General features: G+C 63.6%; 1 protein-coding gene across 1 annotated transcript in view; it reads right to left on the bottom strand.

Annotated features, from left to right (window-relative positions):
* The window catches only part of CARD14 (caspase recruitment domain family member 14), a gene marked incomplete at its 5' end in the record, with an annotated part of 17,956 nt that extends 3,671 nt beyond the window's left edge, over nt 1–14,285 (bottom strand). Inside the window, 17 exons of the mRNA XM_081109521.1 lie at nt 779–952; nt 1,438–1,552; nt 2,136–2,199; nt 2,808–3,045; nt 3,339–3,465; nt 4,476–4,668; nt 4,833–4,893; nt 6,277–6,371; nt 6,490–6,645; nt 7,064–7,215; nt 8,701–8,850; nt 9,170–9,295; nt 9,779–9,898; nt 10,656–10,823; nt 11,771–12,096; nt 12,875–13,012; nt 14,075–14,285. Coding sequence (XP_080965647.1) covers nt 779–952; nt 1,438–1,552; nt 2,136–2,199; nt 2,808–3,045; nt 3,339–3,465; nt 4,476–4,668; nt 4,833–4,893; nt 6,277–6,371; nt 6,490–6,645; nt 7,064–7,215; nt 8,701–8,850; nt 9,170–9,295; nt 9,779–9,898; nt 10,656–10,823; nt 11,771–12,096; nt 12,875–13,012; nt 14,075–14,285 — 2,614 coding nt within the window. The remainder of the gene's footprint in view (nt 1–778; nt 953–1,437; nt 1,553–2,135; nt 2,200–2,807; nt 3,046–3,338; nt 3,466–4,475; nt 4,669–4,832; nt 4,894–6,276; nt 6,372–6,489; nt 6,646–7,063; nt 7,216–8,700; nt 8,851–9,169; nt 9,296–9,778; nt 9,899–10,655; nt 10,824–11,770; nt 12,097–12,874; nt 13,013–14,074) is intronic.

The raw sequence follows: 14,285 nt of genomic DNA, 5'->3' as shown, positions 1-14,285 counted from the left end.
CCAGCCTCCTCCCGACCTGCCCGTGCCCTCTGCTAGCCTCCGCCGCTGCCGCCCAAGCGCCCCCAGACCACGGCGGCCCCAGCTGGCAGTGAGCTCGGCGCAGCCGTGGACTAGCGACGGCGTGAGTGAAAGCCCCACCAAGGCCGCCCGCCGCCTCCCGGGCCCACCCTTCTGCTGTGAGAAGACGCAGCCTGTCCCCGGGCCCGGACTCTGCCGACGGGCTGTGGGCTGGCGGGTGGCGCCCTTTGGGGTTCCTACCGGTCACATGAGCCTCACTGCCAGCAGTAACTGCGCTGGATTGACTTATGCCCCCCAAATTCTCCCCCACCCAGCGCCAGCACGGACCTGGTTCAGAAACAGCATCTGTGCAGGTGGGACAGTGAAGATGAGGTCGCACTGGACTAGGGAGGCCCTAACCCGAGGGCTGGGTCCTTACAGGAAGCTCCCGTGGAGACAGACACGGGAGAAGCCACGTGACGAGGAGGCTGAGGGAGGAGGGTGCACACAAGCCAAGGAGCCGAGGACCAGGAGCCCCAGGAGCCAGAAGAGAGGGAGGCCCTGTCAAGACCCTCTGCGCCAGGCTGCCACGGAGACCGGGTCCCACCGCTGGCCTCCGCCGGGAGGAGAGCCCGGTTGCTGTACCCCCCAGGCAGGTGTGGTGACCTGCTAGGCAGCCCCGGGCCCTCATGGCGCCTTCCGCTGCTCTCCTGGAGCCCAGCCAGTGGCAGCCCAGGCCTTGCCCGCTCGCACACAAGGGGGGACCCAGGGGGGAGCGCACCTGCTGGGCATGTCTTAAACCCTTGCAGCAGGCAGAGCTTCTCACTCAGGATCCTCCCGACCAAGCCGGGCACGAGGAGCACAGGCCGGGGCCGGCTGGGCCTGCGTGGGTGCACCCGCGTGTAGGGCGCCAGGGTGACGCAGCTCTCAGCCCAGAAGCCCCTGGGGGAGGCATCTGTGGGGGAGAAGAGCCGTGAGTGGTCCCAGGCCCCGCCTGCAGCAGGGCCTGTGCTTTGCACAGCGCAGCCCCCACACCTATGGGACGGCCACGATGGGCGCCGGCTCAAGGGCTGCAAGCCCCACCCTCCCTGGCTCAACAGCCTGGGTGCCAGTCGCCACGGAGCCCTGTGCTTGCCAGGCCCAGCTGGGTAGTGCGGTTGATCCCACCTGCCTCCTCCCACCTGTTGGCCACAGGGAGGATGGAGAAGGCCTCCTCCTCCCTTCCATCTCCCGCTCCTGGCCCCCAGCACCTCCTGGATGCCCGCCCCACGCTCCCCTCACTCCAGCTGCTGTCTGTTTCCACAGCCCCCCTATATTATGCAGCCTCAGGGGCTCAGACCTCACCCAACTCACCTCTCCAGAGAGGCACCCAGGCGCCAAGTATGGTTCTCATGTCCCCCCTCCCCCAGCAGCCTACAGCCCCTCCCCGCCCCACCTCACCTCCCAGCTGGCTGGGGTCGGACTGGGCCCGATCAAAGGATGAGCATAGGGCGCTGGCCTTGGTTCTGTCCACAGTGACGATGCGCACCAACCTCTGGGGGCCTCCAGAAGACGGCTGCAGGGAGAAGGACCAGTTGTCCCCGACATCCACACCGGGCCGGGCAGGCACCGCCCCACCGGGGGCTCCAGGCTGGTCCCTGGACCTTCAGGCTGTACCCACAGAACAGCCCAGGCCCCGTGCCAGGGAGAAGAGAGCAGGAGAGGGTCCTGGGGCAGAGGCCCTCGCCCAGGGCACGGCAGCGAGGGCGGCCCCCACACCTCACCCGCTGTGATGGAGCCGGGAGGGCTCCTTGCTCGGGGCACTGAGAGCCTATGTGGGGAGGACACCAGGTCCCCGCCCTCCGAGGGAGTAATGGGTGCAGATGGCCAGGCGGTGGGTGCAGGGGCACAACCAAGAAAACACATCAGCACCTCTGCTCGCGGTGGAGGGACCTGCAGGCCGGGCGCCCTGTGGGGCCCAGGGAAGGTGTGCGGGGCCCCTGGGGCAGGGACTCGCAGGGAGACCCTCAGATCAGTAGCCCACACCCTCCCAACAGGACCCCTAGCCAGGTCCCCGCCTCTGCCAGCCCAGGGAGGAAGGGGGGGGCGGAGGGCCCCCCCCCCCCAGGGCCCGGGCCAGGACCCGGCAGCGGCCTCACCTTGCGGGCGGAGCTGCTCTGCTGAGCCAGGTCCTGCAGGAGGGCGATGAGCAGCTGCTGCGCCCTGGGAGGAGGAGACACCGCTGCCAGGAGGCTCCACACCCCTCCCTGCCCCCCTAGCCCAGTGGCACCTCTGAAACCCTGCAAGCCCGCAGCCCACCGGAGGTGCCCGCTATCCCGGGTGTGAGCCTGGGTGGGACGTGGCTCCTGGCCTCCCTGCACCGCTGAGCTGAGCGGCACCACCCCGACACCACGTGTGCGCCACCGGCTGACCTGGGACACGGCTCCCGGCAGACGGATGCTGCTGGGGGGAGGGGGGCGGCCCTGCCCCATCTGTCCCAGGACAGGGTCCCAGGAGGTGGGACTCTCTGTGCTAAAACCAACGGTCCTGGACACACCAGGTGACTGGTGAGCCCACCTCCTGGGGACACTGGCCATGTCTGGAGACACTTTTGGTTTTCACAGGTCGGGCCAGCATGAGGCTAGGGAGCTGCTCAGGCCGGCGGGCCAGGCAGCCCCCAGCAGTGGGGCTGTCCCCAAGTCGCAGCGCTGAGGCTGGAAATGCTGGCACCGAAAGCTCACAAACAAACCCTGTCCACTTGGGGGGGCACATGGGGATTCCACTCTGGTCGTGTCCCCTCCTCGGGAGGTAGCCGCCCAACGGCTGCTCACTGTGCGTAGGTGGGGATGGTGCCGCCCTCCATGTCCCTGATGCTATAGGGGCCCACGCGGTGGGCGTGCCAGCAGCCACGGCCCTGGAACATGGTGTCGGTGACGTGCAGGATGTCGCCGCAGTGCACGGGCAGCTCCCCCTCTGCCCGCCCCTCCAGGGCCAGGTTGACCCGGATGTAGAAGGAGTCCCCTGAGGTGGCCACTTTGGCCTCCAGGTCCTGGACCAGCTTCTTATAACCTGGTAAGAGAGGACAGATCAGCCCAGGCCGTGACCCACAGAAGGAAGGTTCTGGAATGTGAAAGGAGGAGGGACAGAAAGTACCGCCCCAAAGTCTCGGGAGCCATCCTGGTGCCAGCGTCAGTGGGTAGGAGGTCCCGGCTGCCTTGGGGGCCTCTGAAAACCGGGGGTGCGGCCTGGCTCTGGGGTAGGCCATGGGGGCTGGGGCAGGCACGGCCACGGCTCAGAATCAGGACTGGGCGGCTGGGCAGGTCCTGAGAGGGGAGCTCCTGGGGGTGGGGGGGAGTGTGTACCCTCCGTGTTGACCTTCACAGACAGGCAGCAGAAGCCATCCACCCTGCGGAGAAGACCCACAGCCTGCTCCAGGGTCACGCCCTGCAGGATGGCCTTGAAGAAGGGCTCCGTGGCCTCGCAGTCCACCTGGGGGCAAACCACCAGGGCGGGCCGCTATCGACCAGGTTCGGCAGCAGAGCCTGAGCGCAGATCTGCACTCACCCCCCCCTCCAGCCATCCACACACCCCCAGCCGCCCACACGCACCCCCAGCCGCCAGCTGCCCATCAGGGCCTCTGTCCTAGGCCCTGAACTGGGGCATCTGCATTCGGCTCCTCCAAGCCACACACGTTCCCACCCTGAGTCAACCGCCACCCCCTTCCCAACCGCATGCCGAGAGCACCACGCAGGACCCAGTGTCTGCTCTCCAAAATGGACCTTCGTTCTAGAGCGTTCCAGATCACAGGTTCTCGGCGTTGGGATTACTGACACGTGGAGCCGGGTCACTCTGTGCTGTGGGGCCGCCCGGGCCCTGGAGGATGTTAGCGGCATCCCCGGCGTCCACCGCAAGCTGCCACCCCCCTCCCCGCCCCGCCCCCGCCCCACCCGCTGTGCAAGCTCCCGCTCTCACTGTCCCTCCATTCACTCCCTCACTGCCTCACACCGAGGGGCACTTTGTAAGGAGAATGACCATGTGCCTTTAACTGCACTGGCCCCATTCGGGGCTCAGGACTGTCCCCAAACACCATAAAGGGCTCTGCGGCTGTAACCACAATGTAACTGACAACGAGACACGGAGAAAGGGCTCCCGTGGCGTGGGGACGGGGTCTCCTCTGGGGGACAGGCGAGCCTCGGGAATGGTGACGCCAATTTTGTGAATTTCTTACAATGGTTAAAAAGCTGAAAGTTCAAGTTTCAGTGACATCAAAGTCACCTCCCCGCTACTGCAGTCACTTAATGGTAATTAGTTAAGTTGTACATTTATGTTTTCTGCAGCATCATGAATATTTTACAACAAAAAGTTTTAAAGAGTGAAAGTGGTGACTCTCGCGTTCGGTGTATTTGAACACAGACGTGCACGCACACGCACACGCACACGCACGGGAGCTGACCATGAGGCCACTGTTCAAACAGCAGGAACAGAGCCCTGAACCTCACCGTGACGATCTGGGTGCCTGGGCGCAAGGCCATCTCATCGGCCGCTGAGCCAGCGGTGACGCGGTGGATGAAGATGCCCGTGAGGTTCCCGCCGATGACGCTCATCTGCTCCAGCAGTGCGTCCCCCTGGAAGGCCAGCACCGTGACCTGGCTCGGGAGCTTCCGGGCCGGCCGCCGCCGCACAGGGACGCTGCTGCAGGAAGAGGCCACGGAGCTCGTGTGCAGCCCAGCTCTGCCCCAGCCCCGGCATTCTGGAACTCTCCACCCCCCTTCCTGCCAGGATCCCACCCTCAAAAGGCTGTCGCCTGCCAACAGCCCTCACTCTGCCACCTGCTGGCCCAGCACCCCTCCGCTCACCTGGCTGAGACACAGAGGCCCCTGGAGACCAGCTGTGGGCCACTCTCAGACTCCAGCAGGTCTAGGAGGAAGCAAACGCTCAGACACCAGCCGGCCGCCCTAGAGACCACACGCTACCTCAGTGCCCTCAGCCACCTCGGCTGAGGCTGACCTCGTCCTCCTCCTTCCTCCTGCTGAGACCTTGACTCATCTCCCCCACACGGGAGGAGCTGGCGGAGAGCTGCCCTGCCTGGGTCTGGCCTCCACTGTGTCCTTTGTGAGACTGAATGTTGCCCACGTTTTGTGAGATGGGGAAGCTAGAATCCACTTCCACCTTCAACCAAACAGTCAAATCTGGTGGAACCCAGGCCCACCTTCCTGCCTGACAGCGCCTGCCGCCTGCATCGTGGCTCCCGCTACCCCCGGCCACGCCAGCTGCTGGCCGCGCAGGCCTCCATGTCCCTGGGGGTCCCCAAGCTCTGCACTTTGACATGCAGCCTGGGAGGCTGATGGGCCCAGCCCAGGCGGTGGCTTCCCTGTGGGCGGCGGGGGCTGCTCTTCCACCTGGTGGACCGGAGGCCAGCAGAGGCCGGACAGCTGCCTGTCACCTGCCACGGCGGCCTGTGCCAGCTCACCGGGAAACCCAATTCGTGAATACATCCCAGCCAAGTGGAGGTCACTGGGCGCTCCTGGCGTATCTGAGGTGAATTCCACTAGAATGCATGAAAGCGGGGCATTATGTGGGATCACACGGAGGAGGAGCAGTAAGCACCCTGTCCTCCTGGCCTCACAGCCAGGCTGGTTCCCCTGGCGGAGTCTTTCCCTTGGTCACTGTCACAAAACCACCAGTGATCCGGGAAGGGTAAGGTTTCTGGCCACGTGACCACTGCCCCACACACAGGTGCCTCTGTGGACCAGCATGGGGTGCGTGCACCCCCTGGTGGCCACAGGGTGAATTCCAGGCAGGGTGCTGAGCACCTACTCTGTGTGAAGCCCAAGACTGGGGTAGGTGTGCAGGGTGGGAAGGTAAGGAGGCCGACATGAGGGGCACACGGCTTGAGAAGGAGAGAGAACCAGTTAAGTGACAGATACAAGGCATAAGCCACAGGGAAAGGGGAGAGAGGCTCCCACAGGTGCCCCGGCCAGCAGGAGGGGGCACTGCAACCTGGCGCCGTGCGGTCCCTGGCAGCCTGAGTCCAGAGCAGGAGGGACAGAACGAGCAGCTGTCTGAACATCTGGGCTGAGCGGGCATGGAGACAACTCCCTCACCGCTAGGTGACAATGGACAGGACACCCAGGACACAGAGCAGCTGGCACCAGCCTGAACTGCCAAGGGCCAGGGTCAGGGCAGCGGTCCAGTTCCCCTCCCTCTGCCTGAGCCTGGGGAAGACCTGTCCTCATGCCCCTCCTGGCCCAGCCCAGGGGAGGTGGGCGGCTGCAGAGGTTGGCAGAGGGACACACTCACCTGCTCTGTCTACAATCTCGTAATCCAGGTCGACGTCACTCGCCTTCGCTCCCGGGCAGCCTCCCCAGTCCCCCTCCAGGATTTCTGAGAAGCCACTACGCGGAGGGAGCGGAGGACGGCTTGGGACTGGAGCACCCAGCGCCTGCCCGGCCCTCGTCCCCGGTGAGCCAGCAGGAAACCCGTGTCATCCGGCACTGATGCCGTCCTCTCTACCTGAAGGACCAAGCATCCTCCCGGAAGTCCTCGGTGGCTCGCTTGTACAGGGACAGCTGGCTGGGGGGCACAGGGCTGCTGGAGCGGAAGCTGTCCACCAGCTCACGGCTGGGCGTGGCGCTCAGGTCCGACCAGAGCTGAGACAGGAGGACAGCGAGACAGGGTCAGCGCGAGCTCATGGGCTCACGACCCCTCCCTGCTCTGGAAAGGGAATAAGCCACGGCCACCAACATCAGGGCTGAGGAGGGGACAGGGAGGGGAGGGGGCGCTCACAGCCAGGACACATTCGTTGAGCACCTATGTGCCAGCACTCTATTGGCTGTTTCCTGTATTTTATGTCGCTTAGTCCTCACAATAAATATAAAAAATAATCTTCCCACTTTACATAGAAAGTGATCAAGGCCCTGAGAGACCAGGGGACTGGCTAGTGAGGGTCACGTGCTGATGGGTGGGCTGTGCAAGGTGCTGAGTGGGGCTCAGGATGCCAGGTGCTGAGTGAGGGCCTGGATGCAGCCCCTGGTCCACTGAAGTCTCCCTTCGGCACCTCCTATGCGCCGGGCCCTTCCGGCTGCACTGGTCTGTCCCCAGGAGCGGAGGGCGCCGCTGTACCTCGGAGGAGCTGAGGCAGCTGCCGTCACCGTCGTCCCGCGGGCAGATGGCGAACATGCGCACCAGCCGCTGCTTCCCCCTCCGCCAGGGCTCCCTCGGCCCCGCCTCCTGCTTGGGCTGCAAAGGCGCCAGACGGGCTGGTTAATTCAGGAAAGGGTCCCCTCGGATGCTCTTGGGGTTTCTACCCAGGCACCACCCCCAGCTCCACCCTCTCATGGCTTCCAGTCTGGGTCTGCCTCCTCCCAGCCTGGGACCCTCGGCTGGCCAGTGGGATGCAGAGCACTGGGCTTGGGGGGGCAGCACTGCATTTCTAGTCAAGGGTATACGTCAGAGGTGGGAACCTTTTTTCTGCCAAGGCCCATTTGGATATGTATACCATCATTCACGGGCCATACAAAATTACCAGCTTAAAAATTAGCTGGTGCCCAGCAGGTGTGGCTCAATGACTGAGCATCAATCTATGAACCAGAAGGTCACGGTTCACTTCCTGGTCAGGGCACAAGCCTGGGTTGAAGCCTCAATCCCCAGTAGGGGGCATATAGGAGGTAGCCGATCCATGATTTTCTCTCATCACTGATGTTTCTATCTCTCTCTCCCTCTCTCTTCCTCTCTGAAACCAATATAAATATACTAGAGGCCCGGTGCACGAAATTCATGTGTGGATACAGTCCCTAGGCCTGGCCTGAGATCAGGGCCTTCTTCCCTGGCTGCCTGCAGCTGGCCCCGCCCCTCACTGCCACCCACCCCCGGTTCCCCATTCGCCATCAGGCGATCGGAGCCTGCCAGCCGGGGAAAGGGACCAAGAGGTGGTCAGTGCGCCTCATAGTGACTGGTCGGGCGGTCGTTATAGTCATTCCACCTAATTTGCATATTACCCTCTTATTATATAGGATTTTAAAAAGAAAACATTTTAAAAAATTAGCCTGCTTTATTTGATCATTTAATTAACTCACCCCTAATGCCTTGGTAGGGCCAGACCAAATGATTTTTTGGGCCTTATATGGGCGGGGCGTTCCCCACCCCTGTGCACACAGTTCTTTCCTGGTTACACACCTGGTACATAATGTGTGTACATGTGTCTATACACACTGCACATGGAAAATGGGGGGGCAGACCAATCAGAAAAGAGAAATTCACCCCCCTCCAACACACAGACCCGCAGTCAGCAGTGTGGGCCTGCCCGTCAGTCTGCTCTGTGCATACATGTGTTTTGCACGTGGCTGATGTGGGAGGGTGAGGAGGAAGGGCTGGGCTGTGCTCTCAGAGGACAGGGCCCCTGCCTGTACACCAGGTGCCTGGACTGGAGCTGCCAGCCAGACCGTAACTAGGGCTTTTATAGTCGTTTTAGCTCAGTTTTGTCTTTCTTTCCTCAGCCCAACACCACACCCGACAGGTTCCAGAACCTTCTGTCGGGCCACCCCTTCCAGGACGTGCATGACATCATCATGAAGGGAGAGGTAGAGCAGCCCCAGCTGCCCACTGTGCGTCTCCAATGCCTGCCACCAGGGCTCGTGCATGGGGCCCAGCTTGCCTCCCACTGGCCCTCTCCCCCCCACGCACAGGCTGCCCCTGCTCCCAGGCGCATGGCAGGGCAGGACTCACCCCTTGTGCTGACTCGGCCTGCAGCTGGCGGAGCTGCTGGCGCAGGTCGCAGCCCTGGTCCGTGAGCTCGAACACCTTCCGGCGGAGTGCGTCCTTCTCCACCAGGCTCTGGGCAATCTCCCCCTGGGCGGCGTCTCGGGCCGCGTAGGCCTGCGGGTCGGGACACAGGGCACCCGGGGCATGAGGCGGCGGCGAACACTGGCTCACCCGCAATCGTGTCACGTGTGTGGGTGTACCACCGCCCAGAGTGCGCACAGAAATGAAGGGAGGCCCTAGACGTGACCTCTAGTCTCGGACAGTGAGCACGTCAGCAGGTGACAATGGAGGGAGTTGAGAAACCGCCTGGACCAAGGAGGGAGACCCCAAGTCTGGAAGCAGCTGCCACGGAGGGCAGGGCGGGCGGCACGAGGCCGCCAGCCCCCAGCTGCCGGCAGCTCCTGTTCTCCTGGCCCCGCCGCCTCTCCAGTACCTGGTCCCGCTCCTTCTGCAGCTCGGCCACCTGGCCCTGCAGGGCGGTCACCTTCTCCCTGTAGATCTCGCAGTCCACCCTGGTCTTCTGGAACTGCAGCAGGGTCTGCTCCTTCTCTTCCCAGAACTGGGCCGAGGGGTGAGAGCCGTGGGGGACAGGAGGGGGAGAAACAGGGTGAGCTAGCGCGCTCCCGAGTGCCATTTCCAGGAGCACCGAGAGATGCTGTGCCCACCAGATCCACCAGACGCTGAGCCATCCAGATCCGCGTGGGCGCTGCGCGTGGCTGTTTTGTTCATCCCGTGCCCAGAGCAGGGCGCAGTGGTAACTCCTCTCACCTGCGCATGCTCGTCCACCGGCCGTCTCCCCACCGTCCCCTCACCGTTTGCAGCCACTCATCAAACCCCTGGCTCTCACCGGGCCCCATGCACCTGCACCTGCCCTTGTTCTCGCCGCCTACGTGCCTGACCTGTCTGCTCGTCACCCACCCGCTGGCCGTGGACTGTGAGTTGGTGCTAACACAGCTTCGACCCAGGAAGAAACTAACGAGTGACCCGTTACTTAGGCAAACTTGGTCTTAAGCTCAGCATGGACTGAAAAGCCCGCGGTCACCTGCTTCCGCTGCCGCTCGGCGGCCACGGCCCGCTCCCTCAGCGAGTGGATGCGGTCCACCATCTCCTGCTTGCTCTCCAGGGCCTCGTCCAGGCTCTGCTCCAGGATGTCCTTCTCCGCCTGGGGCACAGAGGGGTCAGCGGCCTGCTCCCACACGCCTGCCCCTGGGAAGCTTGTCCCAGGAACGGGAGCTGGAGGCTGCTGGCAGGTGGGTGAGTGACATTCCTGCCCAGGAGGCCGAACAGAGGCCTGGTGGGGGGGGGTGGGGGAGGAAGCGGCCCTTGGGCTCTGCTGGGCGTGGCCGGCAGGGCTGGAAGGTGCTGGAGGCCCAGGCCTCTCAGGGCAGAGCCTCCTGCTTTAGGCACTTGCAGGGGAGCTCCTGAGAGGGACCCAGTGACACAGGACTCCTGGCTCACTCTGCAGGTAGGGGAGAGAGCGGGGAGGGGGCCGGAACGCAGGATGGCGAGCTCTGTGCCGAGCAGGCATCTCCCGAAGGAACAGCTCAAAAGCAGGTACTTATTGAGTCAAAGAAACGGGAAGGGCTGGGGGGCTGCCCAATTCCGGGCGCTGGGGTCCCTGATCCTGCATCCAGAGCTCCCCACTCTCCAATGCAGCGCCTTCTGTAGGCAGACAGGTTTCCTTCCCTGTCCCCCAACTTTGAAGTGAACCCCACCACTTGTAACCAGCCCAGTCCTCTCCGAGGCAGCCGAGCCGTGGCAGAGGAGCTGAGCGACATCGCTCTAATCCCGCCAGTACCGGGGCTGGGGCCGGCGGGCTGTCACTGTTTCCATTCCCGGGCCCCTAGCCTCCCTCCCCGGGGGCGTCAGAAGCCCAGCCTCGGGGGCACGGGGAGAAGTGGGCCGGGGGCCGGGCCTACCAGGCTGAACGTCAGGGAGCGGAGCTTCTCGTTCTCCTCCTTCAAGCGGCTCAGCTCCTCCGCTCCGGGCTCCAGGCCGTCAGCCATCTGTAGGGACCGCTCTCGGAACGCCCGCTCGCAGGAGGCAGACAGCCTCTGGCGCTGCAGCTCCTGCTTCGTCAGGTAGAGCTGCGGAGGACGAGAGGACAGGAGCCGGGCAGGAGGAGTGAGCATCCCGGCCAGGCCACGCCAGACTCGGGGACACTGTGTGTGTGTGTGGGGGGGGGGTGCACAGAAACATACGGGGGGGCTGGAGGGAAGGAGAGGGCACAAATGACAAAGTAAGGTGTGTGGGTGTCCTCTGCACCACTGTATTGTTTAAAATAAATTTGAAATTATTTCCAAATAAAATGAAAGAAAAGTGCCCTGGCTGGTGTTGCTCAGTGATTAGAGCACTGGCCCATGCACCAAAGGGTTGGGTGTTCAGTTCCCGGCCTGCACCTTTTTGCAGGTTCAATTTTTGGCCCCCATCGGGGCGCATGTAGGTGGCAACCGATCCATGTGTCTCTCTCACATTGATGTTTTTCTCCCTCTCCCTCTCTTTCTCTCCCCCCCTTCATTTCCTCCCTCCCTTCCACTCTCTCTAGAAAAAAACAATGGAAAAATATCCTCAGCTAACAGTTAACAACAACAAAAGAAAAGCCAATGCCATCAAGGCAGAAAGCAAATGAATATTTAAAGAACCTACAAATCACTAGGATAATAATCCCCCACAGAAACGTGAGTAAAAGACATTGTTGGGGTTCGAGGGGCTCCTAACAGGACCAGCTGAGACACCGCACACCCACAGCTGGAGGGATGAGGCCTAGGGGGACGACTGCGGAGCTCAGAACAGCCAGACCTGCCCCGGGCCCCAGACATAGGTGGGCAGGCCTCCCCACCGTGGGCACGGCACCCCAGCCAGGCCTTGGGGAATCACAGGGCAGGCTCCTTGCAGGTCGGTGACGGGGGGGGGGGGGGGCCCTGTGGTGGAGAAGAAGGGTCAGCTTCCTGCAGGGGCGCCTCAGCCAAGGCTGGCGGGCAGGGAGCTCTGGGTGGGCCGGGGGCGAGTGTGGGGCTGGGCGGCGCAGCAGCACCTCCTCCTGCAGGCCGCGGCAGCGCGTGCTGGCCAGCTCCTTCTCCTGCAGCGCGTTGCTGTAGTGCAGCGAGAGGTTGAGCATCTCGTCCTTCAGCTTCAGCACCTCGTGGAAGTGGCCGCTGACCTCGCGCCTCATGCGGCCGTGGTCGGCCTCCAGCTGCTGCAGGCCCTCGGCCCGGGCCTCGGCCTGGCCCAGGCGCTCCTGCAGCCGCCGGCATTGCTGCGCCAGCGCCTCCCTCTGCCCCTTCTCCTGGCTCAGCTCCTCCTGCAGGCTGCCGATGGCCCCGGCCAGGCATGCGGTCAGCTTGGACGTCTCCATGAGCCCTGCGGGGAGCTGGGCATCACCACCCTGCCCGCTCCTCGTCCTCCAGGGCTTTGCTTCCTGCCCCGACTCTCAAAAGGGCCCACCCTATCTGTCGTCTCCTTCACGGCTTCCGGGCCCAACTATACCCGAGATTTGGGGAAATAAACCGCGTGATTCCAGATTTGGGTACAAGGACTACCCAGTGTTGGCTGCCCTGTGTGACCTGCTGTCCAGACCCCTGCCCCTCCTCAGCCCAGACGTGCTTAATGCTAACAGTCTCACGTCATCCTCAAAACAGCAACGGGACCGTAAGTCTGCGTAAGAGATCTCGACGCAGCACAAGCACAGCCTGCAAGGCGCCAGACAGGGGCATCCTCTGGTGTAGTTTCCAGGGCTCCGGCCCGCCCTCTGAACTCCCACCTCCCTCAGTGCCCCCAGGGAGCCTGGAATTACTCCCCCCACCACCCACGCCCAGTGAGCCCTCACTTAGCGGGCTGAGCACAGGCACAGGGCTGCGGCCTGCACTGCCCCCAGCGGGCCTGGGAGCTCTTCTGGGGAAAGGACACGTCCCCATGCCCGTGCTGTGAAGGCCGTCCCCTTGGTGCTGCATTAGGGACAGACTCTTCCTCCGAGCCCAGCAGAGGCTCCCTCTCCAGCCCGCCCCCCTGCAGTGCGCAGAGGGTCTCCTCCCCCGAGTGCTGGACGGGGCAGGACGGAACTTCTGTCTGGGCCTCGGGAAAAGGGTTGGGGACAGAGGTGACCAGGACCCGGAGGCTCTGATCGTAGGCCAGCTCTCACCACTGAAGGTGCTGAAGTCCACGTCGGGCTGCAGCCCGGTGACCAGGGTGTAGACGTCCGGGTTGTGGAACTTCAGGCTCTCCAGGAAGGCGAGCGCCCCGTTCTTCCCGCGCGCCCTCAGCAAGTCCAGCAGGTGTCCTTGGGGGACAGGACAGTCTGGGCTGACAAGGCACTGGGTGGGCTTCCCCACGAGGGGTGGGCGCTCTCTGCCGCGCAAGCCCCTCTGCTGCCACAGTGCAGTGTCTCGAGACGGGCGAGGCCAGCATTTATTGAGCAGCTACTACGACCCGTGTGCTAAGAGCTGGAGATAAAAGGCTAAGGAAGATGAGGGTCGCTCCGAGACCTACCAGGTGTGCTGGTGGACGCGTGGGTGTGCGTACCCAGCTCGGGGAGGAAAGCAGCAAACAGCAGCACCAGGGCCCGGCCCACTAGCCCCCATCGCTCTCAGCTTGGATTCTGAGGCTCATCAGGCAACCGGCAGAAAGTGTCCTGTCAGTAGCTACCGCCCACCGCCAGCTCCCCACGGCCCGGCCTTGACCGCCAACCGCCGGCTCCCCACGGCCCGGCCCTGACCGCCGGCTCTCCAGGGCCCAACCCGGACTTTGAGACAAGTATCTTAGAAACTGACTCAATTCTCCTAAGAAACTGATATGGTGATGCTATGAGCATCCCAGTTCCGAATAAATAAACAGACGGTCAGTTGGGCTGGAACAGGTGGCTGGCCCCCAGGAGTGTCCACCTGGAGCCCGCCAGTGGGACCTGACTTGGAAGAAGGGTCTTCGCAGGTGTAATTAGTGTGACCGTGAGCGGTGTGCATGCTGCAAGCCTGGGGGGCGTGTCCAAGGACAAGTGTCAGGAGAGGGAGGGAGACACGCAGAGAGGCATGTAGACCAGGCAGAGGCTGGAGCAACGGCCGCAGCCGAGGGGGCCGGGGCTACAGCCGAGGGCGCCGGGGCCACAGCCGAGGGGAGCCGGGGCCACCAGAAGCTGGCAGAGGAGGAAGGGTCCTCCCCTGGAGCCACCGGAGGGAGGGGGCCCCGCCCACACCTTAACTTCTGACCTTCAGCCACCAAACTGTGAGAGAAGCCAGTTCTGCGGTCCCTGGCCACCGAATTTGTGGTCGTTTGTTAGGGCGGCCCCAGAGAAACTAACACAGGGTCCCCCCCGTCCCCTCCCCTCGGCCCCACAGCACAGGCTCACCCACTCTCATGGCCGAGTTGGTGAACCGGGGGCTGTGCAGCACCTCCTCCTCGTCCAGCTGGCCCAGCACCTTGGCCTGGCGCAGGTAGGGGGTGAGGCGGCTGGGGCAGATGCTGCGCACGATCCTGTGGCGGTGGCTCTCCGTCATCTCCCACAGCGTCTCCTCGTCCAGGGCTGCCAGCGAGGAGTGCGTGCGGTGCAGCTCCGCCAT

Source organism: Myotis nattereri (assembly GCF_964212035.1).
Source record: "Myotis nattereri genome assembly, chromosome: 16".
Taxonomy (NCBI): domain Eukaryota; kingdom Metazoa; phylum Chordata; class Mammalia; order Chiroptera; family Vespertilionidae; genus Myotis; species Myotis nattereri.
This window is presented reverse-complemented; position numbering and strand designations above follow the sequence as displayed.